General features: G+C 47.3%; 2 protein-coding genes across 7 annotated transcripts in view; both read right to left on the bottom strand.

The window, feature by feature from the left end:
* The window catches only part of LOC142775592 (uncharacterized), a 217,753-nt gene that overhangs the window by 157,378 nt on the left and 32,647 nt on the right, over positions 1-27,728 (bottom strand). For 3 of the 6 annotated variants that reach the window (XM_075877062.1, XM_075877061.1, XM_075877063.1), the window contains one exon: positions 24,792-26,465. The exons of the other annotated variants lie outside the window; for them this stretch is intronic. In XM_075877062.1, coding sequence (XP_075733177.1) covers positions 26,234-26,465 — 232 coding nt within the window. In that variant the 3' untranslated portion in view covers positions 24,792-26,233. Of the gene's footprint in view, positions 1-24,791; positions 26,466-27,728 lie in introns of those variants that run through there. 6 annotated transcript variants of the gene reach the window in all.
* On the bottom strand, positions 1,111-12,263 carry LOC142775591 (uncharacterized). Its single transcript, XM_075877060.1, has 4 exons — positions 4,504-12,263; positions 4,272-4,425; positions 2,225-2,269; positions 1,111-1,599 (listed from the first exon to the last, which is right to left on the bottom strand). Exons 1-4 carry the CDS (start codon positions 4,597-4,599, stop codon positions 1,292-1,294), a joined length of 603 nt encoding a protein of 200 aa, XP_075733175.1. The 5' UTR covers positions 4,600-12,263; the 3' UTR covers positions 1,111-1,291.

Genomic DNA, 27,728 nt, shown 5'->3' with positions numbered 1-27,728 from the left:
ACTGCTGAAGTGCAGGGTATTGGTCGCTGGGGATTTTCGTTAAGCTTCGTCCATCACTGTCCCAGAATTTTTTTTCCATGAAAAATTTCTGTGCCTCAGCAATGGCTGTACTCACAAAGGCAACATGGCAGCTGTAGACAGGCGATTTGTTTGTTTCAGCACTGTTATAGTGTCAACTGTTTAAGTGGATAATGCCTGCGTACAGCTGGCGTATGCTTGTTTCGAGCTACATGGTTTTTTGATTACTTTATATTGCCAATACCCTTACTTTTACCATTTATGAAGTTTTTGCTATGTAAATGTACTTTCATTGTAGCCATCCTTTGCTTTGTGAATTTTAAACCGCAGTCCCTGAGTGTGTCCAATTGTATTTATTGCTCAAACTTGTAATGTCATTTTTTTCCCCTGTGGTGCTGTATATTCCCTGGTCCCTTCAAGCTGATGCTATATTTATATGGCTCCTGTTGTTAGCACTAAAAGTTGACGCTTTTTTCTTTTCCAATGTTGTCTTTCAGTGTGTCAAAGTTGTGATTTCAATTTTTTATGCAAATAAAAAATTTCATATATAGTTTCGTCTGAATGGTGCGATAAATTTACGCTTTAGGCTATTTCAAGCAAAAAAAAACTTTGAGGCAATTTTTGCCTTCGACAGTTGAGGCTCCATTTTGTGAAACCTTATTTGAATTTCTCAATTTAAGTTTTTTTGGCTCTCCTCCACTGTTGCCTTTGGGCTTATATAAAGGTTTCTTGATTTTGGGAAGTTTCTGATTCAAATTATTTTATTCATGGGTCCTGGGCGACTTTTCAATCGCGGTTTTACGGTAGTCGTGTCCGACTGCCGTTGTGTGTACGCATCGTACTTGTGTTAAGCAGTAGAAACCAAGTGGAATTCCGGACAACGGAATGGATGTGATGTGACCATCTTCCACTCAGGTTCTAGAGTTTCCTAAGATGCACAGCACTAGTCTCTCACTACTGTGCCTTTGTAATCCAAAGAGGCAGCGAGGCGAGACATTGCACTGTGGCATATCTGAAAAATCAGAAGGGCAAACGCGTAAGCCTGGAGGTGAAATACTGGGCTGAACTCAGTGGCAGTAGGCGACAAATGGGTAGATGTTTAGGGGGTTTTATTTTGTTAACCACACACAACTGCACACATACAGTGCACACACAAAGAAAAGTTGGCCTATTGCCTCGGAGCGCGACTGTGCCCTGGCAGGTAGGACATGAACGGTGGCATTTGGGCAGGAGGAGGAGTGCGCATGCCTTGAAGACCACTTAGAAGGTTGGCCTAATGGGTAAGAAACTGTCCCATAAGGTCTTGTGTTCCCTGCAAGAAGGAGTTTGTGACTCCTGCCAGGAGCTCTTTCATATTTCCATGCTCTCTTTGGAGAAGCTGATTTTCCATTTCGAAGCGAATGGTATTTTGCTTCTCTTGCTGCTCAATGTTCTTTTCATACATCTTATCCAACACCTTTTCAAACGTGGTTGTCTCGCGGCGCTTCGGGGGGGGGGGGGGGGGGGTTGCATCAGGGGTCAGGTTTCCACGTTGTGTTCCTGATGTGCTTGGTTCTCCTTGCGATGGTGTAGATGTTGCAGCTGAAAATAGAATTCCCATGAGAGAGCCTTTTTCACGTTTATCACAGTCTCTTTAGCTTTTTTTCTTCTTCAGTCTCATGTAGTTTTGTCTCATCCATTTCAGAGGGGGATGTAATTGACCTTGATGTTTTATGTATGCTCCTTTTTATGACATGTGTAGGAATACACGGTCTGTCTGCATGTTCGCTATAAGGCAAGTATGTGAAAAAGGCTTAACCTTTTCAATTTGCAAGTGCTACAAGTGTTATTTCATACTTTGTATTTTCCCACACATATAGTCTGAGGCTTTACTGTGTATGGAGGGAGTCCAAGAAACGTGAAAAGTAATTAATATCTCGAAGAATTCTTGTACACAGAAAAACTGAGGAACTGTGGAGTAAGTCTTTTAAAAAGTGACTTGTGTCTTAGGAAAAACATGAGCCGCATATGTCTTGGAACACCTGACCACACTTGTTTTGCTGGCAATTTTGTTCCAAGAGTGGACATGACCTACTATGAACTCATGTATATGCAGTAAATAAAGCTTGCACGCATGTTTTCTGCATCGTTTTTTTTCAGTCATATTGAACACTGAAGTAGGAAACATGACTGCTGTGGCATTACAGCGCAGAAAAAAAGAACTTACAGGTTTCTAGATCGTCGGACGCATCTCCTTCCTCTTCGCTGCCATCTGCAATTATAAGTATTGGATTAGTGCATTTGCCATAGGTCTTCATTGTAATCAGGGACGGGAATATTGACAGTACAACCATGTGCGTGGTCAATTCATGATCTACATTTATCCTGCGTAGCATTCCTTGCCGAGTACCCCAGCACCTTAGACTGTGGAATGCCCTGCCTTCAAACAAAAATGCGTGACGGGCGGAGTAACACATTTAATTGTTATAACCGAAATGGAGATAATTCGTCAAACAGAATTTTATCGCCATAAGAGCGCAAATTCCCTTAATTGGTCATACGTCATTATCAATAAAAAACAAGAATAACCAAAATTTAAAAATATCACAAGAACGAAGTTACGAAATAAATACATGGCTCATTCCACGCTAAACGTTCCAGGCAGTACGCTCGACCATCTCCGATAAGAATATAAAAATTCATGGTCGATCGTTTGACTACACTAATCGCTTCCATTTTTGTTTTGAGACCAGTTTTCGGAGGAAATTTTTTCTAACTCTCAGAGCAATTTAAATATCGTGGCAGCGCCCAATAACTAGGTTGTGAAAAAAACTCGTGGGTAGGAAGAACACAGCGTTTCCTTGGCACAACGCGTTCACAGCTACTAGGTTGTCTCAAGATGTTCTTTGAGGGGAAGCAATGCGTTGTTCTTGGCAATATTTAAACATTTTTTACAGCTCTTACAACTTTTTATGAGATAATGCAGCTGCATAATTTGTTTCTATTACTGGCGGTAAGCGCAGGAAAATGGAGCACGAATCAACAAGCCGGCTTTGGTGCATTTAGGAGGCTGCCGAGGAACCCTCGGTGCAGTGAAGTGCGCTTACGGTCCACCGATGACAGCCTTGGGGGCAGCTCAATATAAATAATATTTTCTCGCGTAAAACAGATTCATATTAAGCTTATATTAAACTTACAGAAATAAATATCGTTTCTGCACCCTTTGAAATGATCCAAAGTGTATATTTTTATATGGAGCGCCACACAGACCGATAAGTGCCTGAACATGAGCAATATTGCAAATTTTTCAAAGTTCATGTACCAGCGCTTCCAAACTACTGTCTTCGTGACTCGTGTTTTTCCCCCACTTACCGTCGACAATGCAAGCAAGCTATGCAGCTGCGTTGTTTCTGGAAAAGTTGAAAAGCTGTAAAAATTTCTGACTTTGGTCAAGAACACTGCATTGATTCCCCGCAAAGCACATTAACATACACTAGTGATGAATGCGTTTTAACAAGGAAATGCGGTTCTTTTTCTACCGACTGGAATCGTTTTACCGTGCTGCGTATATTTCACTTTTTCCAAGTTTCGTAGCAACCTAACTGCCACCATATTTAATAAATTAAAATTTTCTTTAGAAAATTGGTTCCAAAAATGAATAGTATAGTAAAGTGACCAACCATTACTTTTTATAGTGTAATCATAGATGGTCTAGCGTACTGTCTGGGATATTCGGCGTGGAACGACCCTCATCTCCTCCAAAACCCGAACACTAAACCCGAAAAAACGTTCGAAATGCCTAAGTCCATTCAGGGATTCATGAAACACGAATTAAAAAGAGCGAAACCAACCCTGGACTATGCTTTTCCTCTGGGGGAAATTACATGTATTGGTAAAGGCACTTAATTTTTGTGATGAAGTCAATTTACACCACTTGCAAAAAACCCAAAACAAAACTTACAAAGAATAAAATACCCGAAAGTATTTGCCTTTTCATAGTCGAACCTGGCTGTGAAAAACGCAAAATAAATGCAAGAGGAGTTGGAATGCTGCGCATTAGTAGACAATTCTGTGAATTTATGCAAATGTATTCTGATGGCGAGGTGACCAGAAACTCTATGAAAGCATTCATGTGCACGTATTTGAGATTTCTGGCGCACAAGCCAATTTCCTGCTACAGGCAGAGCAAAATAACCGGTCGTGAGAACGATAACCAACAAGCTCTCGTATGACGTGCCAAGCAAGATTTAAACGTAAAAGTGATCTGCATTTACCGCATAACAGAACGATGTCCTCGTCTTCGGCGGCGGTGTCAACGCCGTAATCTCTTGCTTGCACCATCGGGCGGTCGCCAAGCAGAAGGCTCATTTTGTCAAACCACTTCCACTTTGACGGCTCCCCGCCACTTTTGCATAGGAGCAGGCGTTCCTGCGAATGCCAAAAAAGTCATTAGAAATTAAAGTGCCTGAAAACTTTTCGAATCAAAGCGAACAGGGAGGTACTTACAGCCGTGAAGCGTTTCTTCAAATTCTTCCAACAGGTCCTTATTTGCTCCCACGTCCCCGTCAGGCCCTGTTCCTTCAAACATCTTTCCAGGTCCATGAATATGTCCTTATTTTTTGCCGCTTGCTATCGAGCAAATCACTCAGTTTTTTCTCGTTGACTAAAGCTAGCAACGTCGTTATTTCATCATCTGTCCACATGGTGCGTGGAGCCCGCGAGGATGTCATCGTGCCTAGCGCGCGCGTACCGGCCGACAGAGAAAGAGCAACGTCGGAGTGATCGGGACAGGGGAAGCGGAGACCGTGACGGGCGGGAGAGGTCACGAGCCGTCAACTCAGCGCGACCGGTTATACATGCCCTTTCTGAGCGCAGCGACTTCGGTGAACCTACTCCCTGTCTCCGGGTCGACGGGACTCGTCGCGACGACTCTCCGCCCCGACGCGTCCGCTTATACTTGGGGAGGGCGAGTCCAGAAAACCTGTTTATTTCGACTCAACGAGCCCTCGTCGGGTCAATGTACACGGGCCTACAAGGACAGCCGGCTACGTGGGACAGGTGCTACAACCGTCCGCCTTTGTGCTGTTTTGCGTAACCATTTTTTCTCCAAAAGCAATGCATCAAATATAGTAAAAAAAAACTTTTTTTTGATAAGCTATGTCTCAAACATGCGGCCAGGCCCTGACATGACTGTCTCCGTTCTAATCTTTTTTTCCCCTTTTGCAGTAAGTACTTTCATGAATGTTCAACTTTACTAAATGGTATACTCGCACTATTATCTCGCCTATTTTTATAGATAAAGCTTTGATCGGGTAACTTTGAGATCGGGTAACACCATGCAGTCACCGTGTTGTTTAAACATGTCCGCGGAACAAAAAAAAAGAAAATAGTTTTTATGTCTTAGAATTGACGTCTAGACTTCAGCCGTTCTGGAGGCCGGTATCAGGACGTGTCTCGAATCCCGACGCCGAATCCCGCTCACGAATTACCCATGTATGAGATGCGGGAAAAACATTCCTTCACATGGCAACGTTATATAGCTGACATCTATTCTGCGGCCCTTTGAAAGTCCAATCCTCGCGACTACGGCCCGCCATCTCTGGGACGAGATCGGAAACCCTGCTGCGGAGCTGCTCCTATACACTCCACTCCATTCCCAACTGGCACATGCGCCGCGGCGGTCCCGCGCACGACGACAAACACCTGTTGATCGGGAGATACGTTTCCCGCTACCTACCCGGCGATCTATACACGCGACAACCAACTATGTGCGTGTACACAACAGGGTGCTCCAAAACGTGAAGGACACTCCCCACTGCTTCAGTCTCGAGAAGCGTTATCACTGTTTCGGCACCGACAGTGACTCTCGGTAACACGCTATTACGCAGAAATGAGTCCTGTTTTGCTCAGGGTCACTGACTTCTAAACTTCGATGCGGCAGTCGTCTCTGTGTCGACTTTTGCATTTGAATGAAACCCACAGAGTAAACGACACTTTGAAACAGTACCCGAGTACGGTAAGCGCCTTCAGCAACGCTGTTCACACGTCTTTACAAAGCGAAATGGCTGAAAATCCAAATGCCCCTGCATGAAAGCCGCCAGACCAGAGGTACGTCGGCATGGGACTTCCGTTTGCGACTTCCCAGTCGCATCGTGGACCCATCGTTAAAACCGGTCACACCCATGGTACATCGTGAAGTGGCACAAATTTTCGTCGCCGAAGCGCGCACTTCACTTCCGGCGCCCAGCGAACCATCAGCAGCCTCTAACGACGCCTTCGTCGGAAACCATTAAAGTGAACGAACAATGAACGCGAGAAGCAAGCAAACAAAAAGCCGGGTATAAACAATTCAGAAACAATGTGCGCTGAGTTGCGCCCGCGGAGATGATCAGAAGCGATGAGAGTAGCGCGAAGAATGTATGAGAAGAAGAAAGCAGTGAGAGCTTTGCGCCACATTATACACATGCACACACAATATCGCCCCCTATCTTTCGTAAAAATATACTTCTACGTATCCACACTCTTTCTAACGAGGCATCCATCTCCTTCTCCTACGAACGTATTCTCTCTCGTGGAGAGGCACTCTCTCTAAAGAAGACACATGTGTAAACAGAAGAGAGTGGGAGAAAGATCACAATAGAGGCAAACGACACAGGTAGAAGAGCTGGCCCGCGGCCTCCGTGATTAGCTCCGGCAACGCCCCGTTGCTTGAGCTAATCGCGGAGGTCATGCCGGGACACGTATTATAGGAACGCAGGTCAGGGACATGTAGCGTGCGACATAGTGAGCGGCAGGGTCCGGCGGTAGGGCGAGGCTGAGCTCGATCTTTTATCGAGATGAGCAATACATATAGTTTTTTATTTTTCTCGTGAAGCTAAGTACGTGCATTGTGTTATTAAGGCAGGGTCCCATAACTCCCACACAATTTGTGAAGGGGGAAGAGGGGCTTGTACCATACTCTGTTATACAAACGCTGGAGTGCGAAAGAGCAGAGTGTAGAGTTCGTAATATGAAAACAATCTCATCAGATAAATGACGCGAGTATAGATGAACATAAGTTAGTTTTGCAGCAAGTAAAAAGATGAAAGCGACTGTGTTTGGTCTGCGTGTATTCTGTTCCAGAGCTGTGATGCGACATACGTGCGAATGTAAATGATCCACAATTAGTGCGATACCTTGCTTGGAACTTTTTTAGGTGTCTAGCCGTAACGAGTATGGGAAATATGAAAAAGCAAATTTCAATAACTGTTGCAATTTAACATAAAAAAACGCGATATAGTCACGAGGAACGCCGCCGCGGCACCGCTTCAGAAAATGTTCCCCACCTGCACCAAAATCCAACGCACAGGGGCTTCGCCTCAACAGGAAACGCGGCCGGGATTCGATCCCGCAACCTTTCGTATGGCGAGTAGCAAATTTTAGCGAAGCCAAAACCAAAAAGCGAGAGGTAAAATAAAAACGAGAAAGACGAAGAATTGAAGATGCCAATTATGAAGAGAGAGAGAGAGAGAGGTGGTACCACTGCAAAGGCACAGCGGGAACTCGAGAGATAGAAAACCGCATTTCTTTCAAGGCTGCTCGATTGTCTAGGGGGAAGGAGGCACAACACGTGTCTGTAGGGGGTTTAAAATGAAACACACACACACAAGGTAGTGTGTGAGAAAGAGAAATAAAAAAGGCCAGCAGCTGGCCGAATGGGAGATACCACGACCGACGCTTCCACATTCCACCAACGTCGGCAATACAACGTCAGTGGGGGGAGGGGGGACGAGGCAACAGCCCAGGGAAACCGCCGCCGCCCGCAAGACGCCAACGACAGCAGCAGCCGCTTTCAGCTGCCTTTTTCCCGAGCGGACGGCATCTGCGAACGCCAGACGCGCGCACACGCACTATCAAAAAAGAATGAGCCCACTACCCTCTGCAAAGCGGCTATATACCTACTCTACCTTTTTGGGTACCCGAAATATTTCTCGTCTTTTCGTTCCTCGTGGTGGCTCGCTAGGGGGCCACGGTGTGCGGACGCGCGTCGCATCGGCTCCGCAGATTTTTTATGGTTTTTGGCGATTTCTTTCCAGCCATTCAGTTCAGAGTATTCTCAAGTGACTGCGAAAGTCCTGCGGTTTCTCCCGGTACCATTTGTGCAGGTGAGCCCGTGTTTCGGTCACTTTTCGAAGATTGCCCGTACCGCCACGCTGGCACGACAGTCAAGCCAGTAGACAAGGCACGGTAGGCCTGACAAGTCGTCGGAGCAAGCGGGTGCCCCATCCGCTGCGCCGGCGCCCGAAATGGAATTCGTGCAAGTCGAAGGGGAGAAGATATCGCCGACGGAGTTCGGAAAAGAGCAGGGATGGTGCGAGATCAAACGAAACACCAAGAAGGCGGGTGGAGACGCCGACCCGGCGAAAAACCAGCAAGCAACGCCAGCGTCTACCGAGAAGGCGGCGTTTATACAGAAAGCGACGCAGTACGTGCGGAAGATCACCATGACGAGCCGAATGCCCAACCTGCCGACGGATGACTACAAGATCATCGTGCGACCCCAGGATGGCTTCAAGGTATCCCACTACCAGAAGGACCGCGTCCACTGCTGCATACGCAACGCTGCAGGGGTGGGGCGCGAGGTAGCCGAGGAGGACAGCGCCTGTCTCAATGAGCGACAAAACGTTATTGTGGTAAGCACGCCGTCAGAAGATCGCACTAGACGAAATGGAAGCATTTGCAAGCTGCAAATTGGCGACCGCGAGTTCGAAGCGAGTGCCTACAGAGTGGCTCCGGAGAAGACGTCTAAAGGCCTCATCAGGGGCATATCGCTAAACGAAAAGCCGGCGGACGTCGTGAGAAGTCTGGTTAACCACCGCAACCCGAACGTCCTGCATGCCAAGCACATGGGAAACACGACCAACGTGATAATCCTTTTCAGCGGCTACTACGTGCCTCCTTACGTGAACTACGGTGGGATGGTGATAAGGTGCACTCTTTAAAAGAAAACTATCGATACGTGCTACGAGTGTGGTCGTCTGGGACACAGGGCCGACGTGTGCCCCAACCCGAACGACAAGAAGTGCCGTGGGTGCGGATGCGGCAACCCGCCCGACGATCATCAGTGCGAGCCGGTGTGCCAACTGTGCGGAAAGGGTCACCTCACCGGAGACCGCAAGTGCAAAGCTAAGTACAAGACACCCTACCGAGTCAAGCGCCGACAGTGGGAACGCAGAATGCGTGAGGAGGCTGAGGCCGCCTACAGCAGTAGCAGCACCATCAACGACGGGGAGGAGGGCTACGGACGACGCCACGCATCGAGACGACGTAGCGGCGACAGTCGATCGACCTCGAGGGAGACTCGCGCGTGGAGCCGCACTCGCTCCCGTACTCGTTCTCGAGTCCGCTCTCGCAGCGTCTCCCGACCCCGTTCAGCAAAGCCTCGCAGCACGTCGACGGCCCGAGCCAACCACACAGCTGCAGCTAAAGGCGGAGGAAAGGTTGACCCCCATGAATTGAGGTGGGTGGACGTCGCCTCCGGACGCGCGCCCAGCGCACCGCTAACGCGAACCGAGACTGCCACTGATAGAAACCCAGATGTAGACAGACGCGGCAGCTCTGCTTACAAACGCAACAGCGACCCAGAAAGTCTAATGCAGGAACGACTGGATCAATTCGAATCAATAATCCAAAAACTACAGCAGGAAAATGCAAGGTTAAGAAACGAAATCGCCACGCTGAAGGGGGAGGTCCCGACAGTTCCCTTTCCTCCTCCTCCTCCTTTAATTAAACCCGTCGCAGCCGATGCGGCTGCTACTACAGCCGAGAGTGTGGAGGAAGTCATGGAGGCTCAAGTCGCGCACCCCGCACCCACTAAACGTAAGGCACTTGACCCGGAACAATTCGACGTCAAATCGCAGAAACGCGAGGACAAACTCTGCGAACGAGTCGATAGACTCGACGACAAGGTAGACGCGATGATGACCCAACACGCGCAGCAAACCGCGCAACTTAAGAACGCAATTGCTCAGCAAACCGCACAAACCGAACAGTTGAGCATTGCAATATCTCAGCTCACAAAAATGGTCACGACGCTGAAAACGCGCATAGACAATATCGAAATGCGACTTCCGGGCGCAGTGGGTCGCCCAGTACGAACGACTGGGAAACCGTACTTCAGGCCGTTACCCGACGAAGAGGCGCAGGATCAGCCAGACGGCAAATCATAACACGTACAGTCACCATGGCTCGACACGAAACCACACAAACACAACGCCCACAACAGCATAACACACGGAACACGTTCACTATCTGGCAGTGGAACTGCAGGGGGTACAGGAAAAAACGGGCGCTTCTCCAACAATTCTTACATAGCCGGCCACGACCGAACTTAATACTATTGCAGGAAACCAATGACGCGGTCAAGCTGGCGAGTACAAATCTATAGACGAAGCTGTGACCGCAGGAGCCCCACCGGCCGTTGCAACGCTACTGCGACGCAACCTCACCGTGGCGCAACGCGAACCTATGAACGTTAGCATACCGCATGTACTCATAGAGCTCATCCCGACGAAAGGGCGCGGCCCCGGACTGTTTGTGCTGAACGTGTATAGCAGACCTAAAGCCAGACACCGCTTTAGCACGTTACTGCGAGAGGCGCGCGAGGCAGCTGCCGACGGGCCCTTGTTCATCGCGGGCGACTTCAACGCGCCCCACGCAGCGTGGGGGTACGGCTACGAAATGCCAAAAGGTAAGCGCCTTTGGGACGATGCGCAGAATGAGGGCCTCAAGCTCATCACAGACCCTTCCGCACCTACGCACAGGGGCAACAGCGTATGTGCAGACACCTAACCCGACCTCACATTTACCAAGAACGTTGCTAGCGCGCGATGGCACGATACACAGGAGGACCTGGGTAGCGATGACTCAGTGATCCAGATCCAGGTCGACGCTGAACCTCACCACCGCGTTCATCGGGAAGGTACCAAGGGCAAGAACCACCGGCTGGTGGACTGGGACGCGTTTCGCAAAGTCCGGAAAGAGCAGAATCGTGGCAGTGCGGCTATTGAGGATATAGATAGCTGGACTGCGACGCTCAAGGGGGATTTAGAAACGGCGACGCGGGAGGTTCCGCCAGAAGCACAGCTCGAAGTGGTAGACAGCAAACTCCTACACATGTGGGAAGCCAAGCGCAGCCTGCAAGACAGGTGGAAGTGTCAACGCCACAATCGAACGCTGCGCAGACGCATAGCACGGCTAAGCAGGGACATGGAAGAGCACGCATTACAGGTATGCAAAACGCAATGGGAAGAGATCTGCAATGGGATGGACAACCAGCTGGGAAGGGCTAGACGTGGCATCTCCTCCGGCACCTCTTGGATGATGATGATGTTTGATGTTTTATGGCGCAAGGGCCATTTCACGGCCAAAGAGCGCCAATTCATCTTACTAAAAAAAATGGACAATGATTGCGATAAGCGGCTGTATAAGGGCCATAAAATTCCTCGCGGTAAAGCGGGTAAAACATACAAGTAATAAAATCATGACCATGCCGTGAAAGGTGTGTGTGGTGTGAATAGATGACAAAAGTTGGTGATAATAAAAGACGATGGTGGATATGTATGGCATTAGCACAAGTGCCTCACTCGTTCATACCCTTGCGTCCAAGGGCCGTGAGGCAAGTGCTTTCTTGTGTAACCACCGCAGCAAAAACCTCTCTGGAGAGGTCATGCTACGGGATGCCCGGGTATCTGATATGAAAACTATGAATTTCAAAAAATGCTAACAATGATTTGTGGCTAAAAAGCGGTTCCCTACCGACGACATTGCAGGGTGTAAAGGTATATGTTGTCGGTAGGGTAATGGAAAGTGTTGTTTTCTTACAGTGTCCAATTGTTTGCACTCAATTAAAATGTGAAGGACTGTCAATGCTTCACCACATCTGTCACACAATGGTGGATCGCCACCGGACAAAAAGTGTGTGTGTGTCGTGTATATGTGTCCTATCCTGAGTCTCGTTAGTATTACCTCTGTATGACGCGATTTCGATACGGGCAGCCAATGACCAAGCAGTGGCTTAATAACGTGTAGTTTGTTTTGTGTGTGTGTATCCCACTTGCTCTGCCAGTAGTCCCTGAGGTTTCGTTTGAGAGACAGCTTAAGATCAAGGGCCGGGATTGATATGGATGTAATGACGGTGCTCTCATGGACGGATGCAGCGAGCTGATCCGCCCTCACGTTGCCTTGAACCTCACGGTGCCCTGGCACCCAGCACACTACAACATGTTGTTTGAGTGTGTAGAGTGTGCATAAAATGGAGTAAAGTGAGACAAGGACTGGGTTTTTGTGTTTTTTAAGAGTGTGCAGAGCCGTTACCACACTGAAGGAGTCTGTATAAATTACTGCTTTTTGTATGTGTAATTGTTTGATGTGTTTAGCTGCCACAAGTATCGCGTAAGCTTCCGCTGTGAAGATACTTGTGCCTGGATGTAGAGGGCCAGCATCCGAAAAGGATGGGCCGACAACAGCGTAGGACACAGACGAGTTGGACTTGGAGGCATCTGTAAAGAACTCAGGACGTGTGTATTTGTGTTGAAGTTCCAGGAAGTATGTTCGGATATGGGCAATAGGCACATGTTTTGTAACTTCAAGAAAGGACACATCACAGTCTATAGTCTGCCATTGCCACGGTGGCAGATATGCTATAGGAGCCATTAAACTGTGTTGAAGTGAGACTCCAGTTTCCTCAGCTAGACTTTTCAGGCGAACTGAGAAAGGCTGTCTCATCGAAGGCCTGTTTTGAAACAGAATGGAGCTCGACAAATCATTAATAGTAGAGTATGAGGGGTGCTTCTTATCTGCTTTCACCTTAAGGAAATAAATAAAGGACATGTAAGTTCTCTGCAGATGAAGCGACCACTCATTTGACTCAACATAAAGGCTTTCTACGGGGCTGGTGCGAAAAGCACCCGTAGAAAGGCGGATGCCCAAATGGTGCACGGGGTCCAGCATTTTCAAAGCACTTTGAGTTGCAGACTGATAAACAACGGCCCCATAATCTAAGCGGGTGCGAATGAGGCTTCGATACAGATTCATGAGACATTGCCTGTCACTACCCCATGTAGTACGTGACAACACTTTTAAAACATTCATGGCTTTTAAACATTTTGTTTTTAGATACTTGATGTGTGGTACGAAGGTCAACTTGTTGTCCAAGATTAATCCTAAAAATTTATGCTCCGCATTGACAGACAGACGTTGACCGTTCAATTCAATATCGGGTTCTGAGTGCATGCCTCTCTTTCGGGAGAACAAGACACACGTGCTCTTTTGTGGGTTCAGTCGGAATCCGTTTTCCTCTGCCCATTTGGAGACCTTGTTTAAACCTAACTGAACCTGTCGCTCACACATTACCAGATTGCAAGATCTAAAGCCAAGCTGGACGTCGTCGACATATGTACAATAAAACATATTGCGAGGGATGGACAAGCGCAAGGAATTCATCTTGATGAGAAAAAATGCGCAGCTAAGTACACCACCTTGTGGCACGCCTGTTTCCTGGACAAATGTTTGGGAAAGAACCGTGCCCACTCGGACACGGAATGTCCGGTTTGACAGGTAACTTTCGATTATGTGAAACATTCTTCCGCGCACGCCAAGGTGGGAGAGGTCTTTTAGAATTCCGAAACGCCATGTTGTATCATAAGCTTTTTCGATATCGAGGAATACAGAGAGAAAATATTGTTTATGGACGAAGGCGTCCCTGATCTGTGCCTCGATACGAACAAGGTGGTCCGTGGTGGATCTACTTTCTCGAAACCCGCACTGAAATGGGTCAAGCAAATTGTTTGTTTCAAGGAAATGTACAAGTTTGCAGTTTATCATTTTTTCGAACATTTTGCACAAGCAGCTTGTAAGTGCAATAGGCCTATAACTCGAAGGTAAAGAAGGGTCCTTGCCCTATTTCAAAATGGGAATTATAATAGCTTCTTTCCAGGAGTTAGGGATAGTGCCAGAAAACCAGATAGCATTGTACAAACAAAGTAAGGTTTTTCGTGTTTCGATCGGTAGGTTTTTTAACATTTCATAAACGACACGGTCAGAACCTGGGGCAGAAGTACTGCAGGAGTTTAGAGACATTCGCAGCTCAGCTAGACTGAAAGCTTGATTATATGCCTCGTATCTAGTGCATTTGTGTTCAAGTTTCTGCTTTTCTATTCTTGTTCTGTATTTTTGGAAAGTGTCAGTATAGTGGGACGAGCTGGATACCCGTTCAAAATGTGCCCCGAGGAAGTTTGCCTGATCTTCCAAGGTATCACCTTGAGTGTTTACGAGTGGAAAAGTGTGTACTTGTTTCCCTGCTATCCTACCGACCATGTTCCAGACTTTGGCCTCTTGTGTGTATGAATTGATCCCCGACAAAAACTTTTGCCAGCTTTCTCTTCTGGCCTGCCGACGCGTTCTCCTAGCTTGAGACTTTATTTTCTTGAAGGTGTCAAGATTTTCGGCTGTCGGTGAGTTCCGAAGCAGCCTCCAAGCTCCGTTTTGCTGTTTGCGCGCGTTTCGGCATTCAGAGTTCCACCATGGCACACGCCGTTTTCCAGGGTGTCCATTTGTTTGTGGGATGCATTTTGTTGCAGCATCAATCAAAAACGCTGTGAAGAAGTTGACAGCTACATCAATGTTCAAAGTACATATGTCATTCCAACCTAGACGAGCAATGGTATAAAACTGTTCCCAGTCGGCTCTGTTTATGAGCCACTTGGGAACACGTGGTGGACACTCAGTTACTGTATTTGTGCTCAAAACTACGGGGAAGTGGTCGCTTCCGTACAGATTACTGACGACTTTCCACTGGAGTAGAGACACAAGGGATGGAGATACTATGCTTAGGTCTATGGAGGAGTAGGTGTTATTGGCGAGATTATAATAGGTTGGTTCTTTTCGGTTTAGGAGACACGCGCTCGACGAGAGAAGGAACTGTTCGATCAGTCGACCTCGCGCGTCATACCAAGAGTCACCCCATAGCCTGCTATGCGCATTAAAGTCTCCAAGGAGAACATAAGGTTCCGGAAGTTGATCAATTAAGGAGTGTAAATCACGTTTTTGCAGCTGATAGCTAGGAGGAATGTAAATAGTACAGATTGTGATCAGTTTATCAAAAAGAAGCGCTCGAACAGCCACTGCCGCAGGGGATGTTTGGAGTTGTAAGTGTGTGCATGCAATTCCTTGATTCACTATGATGGCAACACCTCCGGATGATGTCATGGCATCATCACGGTCCTTTCGAAAAATAACGTATTTGCGAAGAAAATTTGTGTGTTTTGAATTAAGGTGTGTTTCTTGTACACACAGCACTTTTGGTGAGTGTTCGTGTAGGAGTTCTTGGATGTCGTCAAGGTTTCTGAGAAGGCCCCTGACGTTCTATTGTATAATTTGAGTGTTCATGGTGAATGTAAAATAATGCTGTGTGTATGAAAAGCGAGTGGCTGTTTAGACGGGGAGTTTGAGTTCACTTAACAGGGCCGTCACCAGGCCCTGTTATTTGCTTTTTTGTTTTCTTGGCGCGCTCCAAGGAGCCACGCCGCTGTTTCGGCACCAAAGGTGCCGACGTATCCATTGCCTCCTCGGAGGCACTGGATGCCCGCACGTGCGGGCTGTTAGTTTGGATTTTGGGCCTCGCCTGGTGAGGGGAGGCCTTGAAACCCGAAGACTCTGGAGTCTCGGGTCTCTGTTTGGGAGTAGGCGCTGTAGCCTGGGCTACAGCCGCCTTGGGGGCAGGTGCCACAGCCGACGGCTCGCTCTGCGCGGGCCGAAGGGGTGGCGAGGGCTGGTGCGGCGTTGCCCCCTGACGCGCCGCATCAGCATATGTTGCGCCGTAAAATGGCGACACTCTTCGTCTTGCTTCTTTGAATTTGATGTTTTCTTTGACTTTAAGAGTGATTATTTCTTTTTCTTTCTTCCAGTTAGGACCGAACGCGAATACGCGGCGTGTTCCCCGTCACAATTCACGCAGTGAGGCGTAGTAACACAGTTATCAGATGGGTGGCCGTGGCTACCACATCTTGCACAAGTTTCCTGACCCCGGCAGTTCTGCGAGCGATGACCAAATCGTTGACATTTATAACACCGTCTTGGATTGGGAATGTAGGGACGGACAGAGAGTTTGATGTAGCCTGTGTCTATAGATGAAGGCAGTGTGCTAGATGCAAAAGTGAGTATTATATGTTTGGTAGGTATTTCTTTGTTGTCGCGTCTGATGACGATTCGTTTCACATCCGTGACATTTTGCTCTTTCCACCCTTCAAGCAGTTCCTGTTCAGACATTTCAAGAAGGTCTGCTTCTGAAACAACTCCGCGTGAGGTGTTCATTGATCTATGAGGTGAAACAGATACTGCGATATTACCAAATGCTTTGAGACTGCCAAGTTTTTCATAGTGGTGTTTTTCTGGCAGCTCAAGGAGAAGGTCTCCGCTAGCCATCTTTGTAACCTTGTATCCTGGGCCAAAGAGCTCAGTCAGAGATTTAGCAACGAGAAATGGAGATATGGCTCTGGCTTGTTTTGTTGGCTTTCCGCTGTGCACTACATAAAATTTCGGAAAACATTGTCTGGGTTGGTTGAAAATTAATATTTCATCGGTGTGTCCCCTCTTAATTATTCAGGTAAAAATTGCGCTGAAATAGAAAGGACACCACAAAGAAGGAACACTTAAACAGATCGATGTTCCTTCTTTGTGGTGTCCTTTCTATTTCAGCGCAATTTTTACCTGAATAGAATGAACCAACTAGCCCCTCAAGACGTCCTGGTCCCCTCTTAAGCGGAAGACGATCTAGGAGATGGGGAAATGCAGGTGTTCCCATAGTAGTGTACTTTTTTTTCGGCAGCAATGGCGACCACCCACCATGGAGTCCAACCAGGGAACACTGAAGCACTTAATAGCATAAGGCTGCAGACGCCAGCCGTACATTGCCACTATAACCAAATATAACTACTCAAGGTTGAGTAATTACACAAGGTTAACCCTTGCCGCCAGGAAAAATCGGAAGTAAATGGAAGAGAGAAGAAGACAGGACCGATTTAAAGATGAGAAAAGACTAAGATGTAGGAAGAGAGAGATAGGAAAAGGCGACTGCCGATTTCCCCTGGGTGGGTCAGCCCAGGGGTGCCGTCTACGTGAAGCCGGGGCCAAAGGGGTGTGTTGCCTCTGCCGGGGGGCCTTAAAGGTCCAATCACCCAGCATTGGCTCAACCCCCAGGATCCACTTTTCCCCGGACACGGCAAAGCCACGCACGGCTAGGCGTGGGAGGGGGTCAAAACTCCCCCGTTAGCTCGGGTCCGTGGTGTCGCTACACACCGAACGCCTACTTGCGCAGGCGCCCCTGCGGGGGCACCTCTTGGATCCGGAGGAGACGAAAACATCGCACGCACATAAGCTTAACAAGTTGCTGCACGTCTACAAAGGCACCCACGCAGACTTTTTAGATGACGTGCGAAGCCGTTACTTTCAGTCACGTAGCCCCCTCGCACACTCGGCATATGCCTGGGAGGGTGAGGGTAGCGCGGAGCTAGACGAGGACTTCAGCGTTCCAGAGGTGAGGGCGGTGCTGCACAGGCTCAAGACAAAGTTGGCGCCAGGCCCGGAAGGGATAACCAACAAAGCGCTACGTAACTTGGACGATGAGTCGATAGAACAACTGACGGCTTACATGAACGAGTGCTGGAATGTGGGCGCTATACCGAACTCGTGGAAAACGACGCGCATAATTATGATCCCCAAACCAGGCAAACGAGTACAGATTGACAACCTTCGACCGATATCCCTGACGTTCTGCGTTGGTAAGGTCATGGAACATGTGGTTCTTGCTCGCCTTACCAACTACCTCGAGGACCGAAACATGCTCCCACACACGATATTGGGGTTCCGTCGTAACCTTTCCACGCAGGACGTTATGCTTCAACTCAAGCACGATAACGTAGACAATCTCACACGATCCACCAAAGCGATACTCGGGCTCGACCTCAAAAAGGCGTTCGACAACGTTAGCCATGCTGCGATACTTGAAAGTATACGAGGGTTGGGACTGGGCGAGAGAACGTACCACTACGTACGGGATTTTCTTACGGGCCGCCGGGCCCGATTAGCGATCAGTGGACTAGAATCGCAAGACATATACATGGGTTGTACGGGCACGCCGCAGGGCTCCGTAATCTCGCCAATGCTCTTTAACCTCATGCTTGTCGGATTACCACGAAAACTCGCTGAGATAGAAGGCCTCCACCATAGCTTGTACGCCGATGATATCACCCTCTGGGTTGCCAAGGGAAATGATGGCCACGTAGAGCAAACGCTGCAGGAAGCCGTCGACGTGGTGCAGGACTACCTTCGCGACACTGGCCTCGAATGTTCCGCCGCCAAATCGGAGCTCCTGCTCTATAGACCCTCGCGCAGGGGCCGTAAACCCAAGAACGCCGATTCCGCATTCAAGTGCGCATATAGAGAAATTAATGTACGCACATCAGACGGCGCTGTCATCCCACAAGTTAACACCATTAGGGTACTGGGCTTGCGCCTGTCCGCCAACGGCCACAACGGCGAAACCGTTCGCAGACTAGAGGGCGCGGTCAATGAAACAATCCGGTTGCTGAAACGAATAACAAATCGGCATAGCGGAATGAAAGAAAGCAATACCATTCGCCTGGTACATGCTTTCGTTATGAACCATATAACTACGTCGCCTCCTATCTCAAGTGGCAGGCGACTGAACGCACCAAACTAGATTGTCTCATCCGCAAGGCGTACAAACGCGCAATCGGATTACCGGCCAATACCAGCACGGAAAAATTTCTCGAGCTGGGGTTGCACAATACTCTAGATGAGATAATCGAAGCACACAACATCGACCAATACGAACGTCTGGTGAAGACCAGAACTGGACGACACATCCTCGAGACACTGGGTATCGACTACCACACGCAGCGCGGCAAAAAGGTCGGGATACCCAGACGTATTCGCGAGCGCATCGTCGTTCTGCCGTTGCCTAAGAACATGCACCCGACACATCACATCGGTCGGCGCAACAGGCGCGCCCAAGACCTTAAAAAGAAATTCGGCAATAGCAAAGACAGTTTACGTGGACGCGGCCCGTTACGACTGCCACCGCGGCTTCGCGGTCGCGATCACGGATCATGTAGAAACTTGCGTCACCAGTGCGACGATAGGCACGGAAGAGACGGAGGCGGCCGAAGAAGCTGCCATAGCCCTCGCGATAGCCACCACGGCCGCCGAGGTGATAATAGGTGACTCGCAGGCGGCGATACGCAACTACGCCAGCGGCCGGATCTCCCACGAAGCGGCCCGCATTCTTCAAATTCACGAACGCAACCTCTGCCGCAAAAACGACAGTTTCCTCGTATAGAGCCCCGCCCACACGGACCCTCCACTTGCGGGCAACGCGACTGCCCACGCCGCGGCTCGAGGACTTACTCGCCGAGCTGCGACGCCTGCCGACAGTCCCGATGTCTCGCACACTTCAACAGCGATGCGGGAATGAACGTGGGGGGATCGCATGACCACTTTCAGAGACATCACGCAACACTACAGACTGAACAGATGCAAATATCCACCACCCCACGCCAAACTAAACAAGAAACAGCAGGTTGCCTGGAGACAACTACAGACACACACGTACCAAAATCCGGTGATCCTTCGCCTCTGCTACCCAGGCATTTATACGTCCGACGCGTGTAAGGCGTGCGGAGCCAGAGCGACGCTGCAGCACATATATATATAATATATATATCATATATATATAAAATATATATATCATATATCATATATATAAATAATACATATATATATATATATATATATATATATATATATATATATATATATATATATATATTATGGTGGGTTGAAATTCGATGGATCCGGTGGAAAATGCGGTAGAAAAAGAGGTCCACAAACGTGCGAAAACAGAAGTTTTACTAACCTTTCGGCAGGTGATTCACTCCGACGAAGGCAGGCCCACCTGCCGAAAGGTTAGTAAAACTTGTGTTTTCGCACGTTTGTCGACCTCTTTTTCTACCCGTGAATGTGTGTATATATATATATATATATATATATATATATATATATATATATATATATAGCATCGAACGCGTTATTCAAAGGTCGTAGGTTCGATTCCTGCTCACGGCTGGTTATTTTTTCATCCACTTTTCTTTCTTATTTACATTCCATTGGTTCTAATAACTTCCCTGTACATTCCTTGGCAGTACTGTCTGTTAGATCTCATTAATATTGTGTTAAAACACGGAAAAACAAGCCCCTAGGTGTACACTTCTTTCCCTTATATATATATATATATATATATATATATATATATATACTACTGAACGTCAAATCGTAGCAGTTTTCCAAAAAATATATTTTATAAAAACCTCCTTCGATGAACAGTTAATCAGCGACAACTTATAAAAAGAACATGGATATTTAACTATCACTGAGCTAACAAATAATGTAGGTTCTTGACACTTATTTCGAGAAACTTCTGTAAAAGACACAGCTATAACGCAATCGATACGCGAGCAGCATTCACAGCCTCCAGACATCTCGAAAAACCACCGCTTTCTCTCTCTCTTTTTCTGTTCCCTTGACACTCACATTCTTTTTTTTTTTTCAGCTAAGTCAAGCTTAATGACGCAAAAGTGACTAGATTTACGCTGCCCCCACACACACGGTGTCCACTTAATTATTAAGAGAGGCAGAAGTAAAAGCTACATTATGCCAAAGCTCATACTTTAAAAGTAATGTTACTTTCTTCGTCTGACCCAACACCGCAGCTATCGATCATGCACGCGGGCGACGCACACCAATCGTCACAAGGCCCGACGCGCCTACGTATATAAGCAAATCGCGCGCAAGCTGCTCAATATCGTCCGACAGACACGCAGCCGGGTTATGCGTTAACAGACTGCGCCGCCGTTGACGCAAAAGGGTGGCGAGAGAAGGGAGGGATGGGGTTCCGAAGAAGAAAGTTGTACAACCCTCCTCGGTACAATATATAGGCACCCTTATGAGTGTACAAAGGGTGTACGATAGTGGCATGCCTTACGAATTTACGTTTAATTACAGTAGGGTGATTCCACGCCAAACGTCGCAGCCATTTTGGCGAATCTCAGATGTATTCGAAAAAAAAATCTTGCTGATTGACAATAGTAAATTGCTAAAATATTATGGAGAGAAAACTTTTTTTGGTCACGTCGGTGCCTTCTGAACTTAATTCCCAGAATTTCGTCTAAGGTGGTGTAAGAAAAAAAAAGTGGCGCACTTTTTTTCTATAACAAAATTCGCTCTACATGTTAAGTAAAGGAGCTTGTGTAAAGTGCTTGAAGCCCAATAACATTAATGCAATTTTGCCGCCACATAAGCCTCCAATAATTTAGCCATTATGAGTTATGTTTGCATTTTTTCTATTACAATACTGCCCTTCGTATGAATATGTGAGCAATGAATACTTACTCGAAGAACTGTATATTTTGTAGAAAAATATATATATTTAGACCTTTTGAGCTTTTCAACTTTACGAGAAAAAAATCATGAATTTCACAAAACCGTCAGTTTTGTCTTTAAGGAAATGCAATTTGCAATTTTTAAAATAATTTTTGAATTCTCCTACTGGCGGCTCTTTTCCCATAGGGTTGTACGACAGCTTCCGCCTTTGAAGTTCCCCATTGCCGTCTTCTTTCATATTTTGCAAGGTCGATGACCCGCACTCACGCATTGCCACAGGAAAGAAGAGGGGCGTTAACCCATGCGAATATTGTGTCTCGAGGCCAACGTCTATCTGCCATTTCGTATTGTTCGAAAGGGCACCGCCACCATTGCTCTCTTTCAGATTAAAAGTTTTTCGGCGAATTTATTTCGCAGAGCTGCCACTTGTATATACCACATATTCCTTATATTCTAGTAAACGCCGTGAACACGGCATCAAATGAAAGTTTGCCGCGGTTTCACCGACTTTTGTACGTTGCTCCTGCGAGTAAAAAAAAAACGACGATAGCTGCAACGAATGTCAACCCCAACTATTGCAATGAATCATTCCATCTTTCTCGCACAGCCTGCTAACGCCACCGCAACACTTCACGCCAGCTCAGACATGAAGGCAAGCAAGACACACGGTCAGAATGCTAACAAAACAAATCTGGTACGCCACAGAACTTGTTGCTCGACCCGAAAGTCACGCTGTGTATATAAATTGAAAGATATCCGGGAACCTCCCTTTTTTCTTCTTTAATGCAACCGCGAGGGCCTGAGAGGGTGGAGAGAGTAGATTGGTCGCAAAGGGGGAAGTAACCACACATACAGCGCAAAAATCAACAACATGAACAAGAAGCGGCGAATTCCAAGATTTCAGACTTCCGGCAAAAGTACGGTAAAAGTGAACACCACACCCACGCGGATACCTAACAGAAAATGCACGCTCACAAAGTTGCACAACATTGCTTCTTATCGTTTCTTTTTACTGCCGCAAAGACGACCACGTCCTGCGAGTGTGTTCGCCATCCGCATCGGCTCGAGGAGCTTTCTACCTCTTACTGCATCACCTGGAGTCACCACCGCCAACACAGTGTGGAAGTGGTGGTGGTAGTGATTAGAAGTGGAGAAAGGCACCCAATTTCTGCCGCCCGGTCGGGAGCACGGCGCAGTGCCTGACATTGTGGAATTCAGAAACACAGTGAACGTCGTACAGAGTGAGGGAAGGCAGTTGTGGAGAGAAAGGTGTTCGCCAATGCTGCAAAAGCACGTCCAAAAACATCTCTGCCCCGTTCTACGAAAGCCTATCTCCATTTTTTTTTTTACCTCCGAATGCACGTCACAAACTTATGCAGCACCACAGTTCGCGTAAGCATAGTCACGCCTTTGCGTCATTTTGTATTCCGCGGACGCGCAAAGCAAGCAGCTATCCACCCGTAGTGGGCGAGAAGGCGGCGGCGAGACCAGAGAACGTCATTAAAAACACTTGCTGCTCCTTCAAGAAGCATTTCTTCTTTCTTGTATTTCATTTCCGGTTCGCCAACTGCACAACCTCTAGAAAGTGTGGAACTTTGGCGTGAAGATAGTCATAGCGTGAGAACAGAACGACGACATAAAGACAACAAGGAGACGACCGCTCGTCTCCTTGTCTCTGTCGCCGTTCTGCTCTCGTGCTACAACTATCGTCCTGTCATACTTACTAGCCCAAACTGCCACACTTCTTGGCGTAAAGCTCACAAAATAGGCATGCGCCGTCGTCACTGGAACGGCGCGAAAAAGAAGTGTCTCTGTACATTTATTTTGTTTTTTGCACGGGTTACGACTACGCGCGACTACGAACGCTGACCGGAGCAAGCGAGAATGAGAGAGAGAGCTGGACGGGCGACGACAAGCGCATCATTGAAAGAAAGGGGGGAAAAACCACGCCAGGTGGCACTAATCGCGATCCCGCGCACACGAGTATGACACCGTCATTAAGAGCTGAAAACCGGACGCCACACGCAACGAAGAGAGGAAAAGCGCGCGGTCGAGTGAAATCCCGTCGCGTTAATGTGGCCTTTTTTGACGGTGATCTTTTCTATTTGGAGTGGGCAAAGACGCGACCCTTTTATAAACCGAACCGACACACGCCGCTGCTGTGAACCGTACGAGCTGCACAGCGCTCTCAAAGACAGCGGCAGCGCCCCTCCCCCTCCCACCTCTCTCCGCGATATGCTACTCCACAACCGTGCGCGCATAAACAAACACACCCAGAGTGTACAGCTGGAGCAACCCCCATCCTTTTTTTTTCCTCACGCGTGCACACACAGCAGATTTATTCATTTGTTTCGTTTTTCCATGCACGATAACCAAAGGGCGGCGTAAAACATTGGCATAAGGTATAAGCAAATATGATGTCGCGCTGAGTTCTGTTAGGAACGTCAGTTAGCGATATTTCTTTTTTTTCTCGATTTTAGAAGTGAATTCTCTACAACAATCCTCCAGTCCTGACTCCCCCCCCCCACCTTCTTCTATCAGTAAAGAAGTTTCTACAACTTACTCTTGCTTCTAGAATTGTCAAGACGATACACAGGTCTTTCGAAATCAAAACTTTTCACAACGCAAACCGGCTATGAAATTGGACTCCTACATCAAGGAAGACTTTCATGTGACATAGCTTCCACCCCCGAACAAAAAAAAAGAAACAAACAAAAAGGGAGGAAGAGCTAGACTGGCGGGGCCATGCTTACGTAAGGAATGTGAAAACAAGTCCGCAGCAGGCCAGAAAAGTCCCATAACACATCAGGTAACCTCAACAGTCCACGACGCCTCCAGAAAAAAAAAACTCGAGAATTAAAAATTTACTCTCAGAAGGCATCCGTTTCTGCCAGATTACGCTGGAATGTCGTGCAAGGGAGTTTTGTTTTATTTATGGCTATGCCTTCAGGAGTGTTATTTCAGTTTTTGTTAATTTTTTTTAAAGCACCAGCATCACCGATGGTACGCTGACGCCAATCTTCGAAGCCACACGCGCCGATAATGGGAAGTGAATCACGGACGCTGCTGACCCAACAAACGTCGCCGTCCAGACATGCTCGCGGAGACAGCCTATCAGGGTTTCTAGATTATTCTAGATTAGCGAACGAGGAACTCCACCTCACGAGGCTGCACTCCACAGAATACAGGCTTTTGCTTTGTCCTGAAATAGGAGGCTAGAAATATATATATATATATATATATATATATATATATATATATATATATATATATATATATATGTGACGCTACGATGAATGAGCGACGTGGCGTGGCTCATACGCCATGTTTATTCTGTTCTACACTTCTTCCTTCTCGGCTTCTACCAATCATCGCTTCATACGTCACACGATTCCCCCTCCCCCCGAATGAAGGCATGGATTACGAACAAGGAAAAGTACACAAGGAGAGGTTGAGAAGTCACAAATGTCAAAATGCACAATTGGTTTCATGGCCCCGTGGTGTTCCGTAAACTCGCAAAACTTCAGGAAAGAGTGTAGCTGTCCGGTTAACGCAGGAGTTCTGGTGGGCGAGGCTGATGGTTGCGTCCTGGATAACACAAGAATGCTTTGGACGTGGAGATAGCGGAAATCGCAGCCGACATTCTTGTGAAGAACAAACGAGGTTCGAACATCTTGCAGAATCGACAGTTCCGATATTGTAGGCATCGAATGCCTCGTCGTGGGTGATACACAGGCCGTGCAGGCAGCTCGCGCGTCAGTTGATCGAGGTCGATTGGGCGCTGCCTGTGCTCCTGCCGATTGGAGATTTTTCTACAGCAATGTCGCAGATGTTCTGATCGAAGGCGCATTTTCAATCTCTGGTATATAATGTATCTAGGACGATGGGCCTTGTCGCAATGTTCTTCGAGCCTTAAGAGTGGTTTCGATGAAGTTTCTTGTGTCGTTGACAGTGTTGAGGTATACGTTGACGTTGTCGTTTCTTGGTTTCGTCGACTTGCTTGTGGTGTGACATTGATTGTGGTGTGCCCGGATTTTTAGCAAGCCCTTCGCAGGTTTCTACGACGCCAACCAATGCAGCTGTTTTCGGCGCAAGACAATGTGGGGTGTTTCGCGCACTTGAATCTTCTGTATTCAAAAACCGCTCGTTGTTGGTCGTTGCCTGAAGCGTACTTGTGTCATCGGAAGTCGCACCCACGCTTTTGTTTTCAGTGTTGGCAGTGAGGTCGTGCACTGTATTGACGTCGCTTCGATCTTGGGATTGGTGAACACCAGACGCTTCTGCAAAAGACTTTTCTTCACAAGATGCTGATTGTGAATGCTTCTGTCTTCGTGGAACTGCTGAGCTGAATACCAAGTCAGTTTGAAAACTACGCATGTGGCACGAAGTATTCAATGCATGTGAGTCATCAATAGTGGATTCAATTCTTTTATGCAGCGGAGAGTTAAGCATTTGCGATATTTGCGCGGATGAGGAACCAGGTGGAAGGTTGGGAAAACGACAGCGTGGTCTTTCCATGAGCATGTGGCTAACTTCACCAGACGGGAATTGTAAATTCATGCTCTGTGCTCGAATGCGTGAAGGCTGCTTATGGCTGCGATGACTGAGTTTGAATGCGCTGAGAGTGCGTGTGCTAATCGAATCTTCATTATAGTCTTGAAACCAAATGATCATTCCTTCTTTTATCTTTTGCCAAGACTCGTCGTTGTCGAATATGTGGGTGAGGTAAAACTTAAATGCCTCACCGGTGACGTAGTCGCTGAAGTTCGTGACTATCTCCTGTTCCGACCAAGATGCAGCGGTAGCGTGGAACTCGAACAGGTCGAACCAGTCCTGTACAGGTCCATCGTCCGCTGTTCCGGTGTACTTGGGGATGGGAAGGTCGGTCGATGATTCTGTCATGGTGCTGGTCGCTGTGTGCAGCTAGGAGATGATTCCGTAGCCGATGTATGGTCAGGGCGTCTTGTGTAGAACTGCGTTGATGATGAGACACTGATGAAGTGGCTGGGAGGCCTTCATCCTGTCGACTCGTGTGACGCTACGATGAATGAGCGACGTGGCGTGGCTCATACACCATGTTTATTCTGTTCTGCACTTCTTCCTTCTCGGCTTCTAACAATCATCGCTTCATACGTCACATATATATATATATATATATATATATATATATATATCGCAATAAGTTCACGTGCCACGTGACCCCATACAGGCTCATAAAAGAGTGTGCCACACTCGCCGCCATGGCTACAAGTGGCGCTGACTGACACTCACGTCACACTCGCATACCCACGTTAAAATTCATATATAAACCCAATAAAGTGGCTGTGGGGGATAGCCGCCGTGATAGCTCAGTGGTAGAGCATCGAATGCGTTATTCGAAGGTCACAGGTTCAATTCCTGCTCACGGCAAGTTATTTTTTCGCCCACTTGTCTTTCTTCTTACTTACATTAAATTGGTTCTAAATACTTCCCCTATACATTCATTTGCATTATTGTCTGTTAGATCTCATTATTATTGTGTCAAAACACGGAAAAACGAGCCCTTAGGTACACACTTCTTTCCCTCATTATATATATATATATATATATATATATATATATATATATATATATATATATATATATATATATATATATATACATATATATATATATATATATATACACAAAACAGGACAACAGGACTGGGAGGCCGTATCTTCTCTCTGCCTCGCTAAGAGCACGACTGGTGCGCGATATATAGCAGGGTCGTTAGGTTGTCTTTGTATTTTATTTAGTTTTCTTAGTGAAACGCGTAATGTCTGTTCTCTGAATGTCACTCGGGTGGGAGGGGGTGCAGATCGAACGAAACAATTAAGGGCGAAGCTCCATAAGGCGTGCGTCGTGCATCTCTTGTATGTAGTAGCCACGTCTCGTTTTAATCCTTCGAATGTCCGCTGGATGGCGGTACTTGTGTATAACGAATATATGATTTAACGATGCGAGATGACGGTACTTGGACTGTTCACTAGATGAACAAACAGACGGACGGACGGACGGACCGGTGCGGCCAGTGGATGATTCACGGTTTACCGATAAAACCCTTCGGAGCTTCGCACGACTGTCATCATTCACTTTGTGGATATGCTGTGATTTCTTTTTATTTAAAACTGGGAGCTCGACGGCGAGCTCCAACAACAAATGTCATCAACTGTCGCCAAGAACAAGACGCTTGGCCGAGAAAAGAAATAATAATA

The sequence above is a fragment of the Rhipicephalus microplus genome, chromosome X, assembly GCF_043290135.1.
Source record: "Rhipicephalus microplus isolate Deutch F79 chromosome X, USDA_Rmic, whole genome shotgun sequence".
NCBI lineage: Eukaryota > Metazoa > Arthropoda > Arachnida > Ixodida > Ixodidae > Rhipicephalus > Rhipicephalus microplus.
The sequence above is the reverse complement of the archived record's forward strand: the minus strand, read 5'-3'. Positions and strand labels throughout refer to the sequence as shown.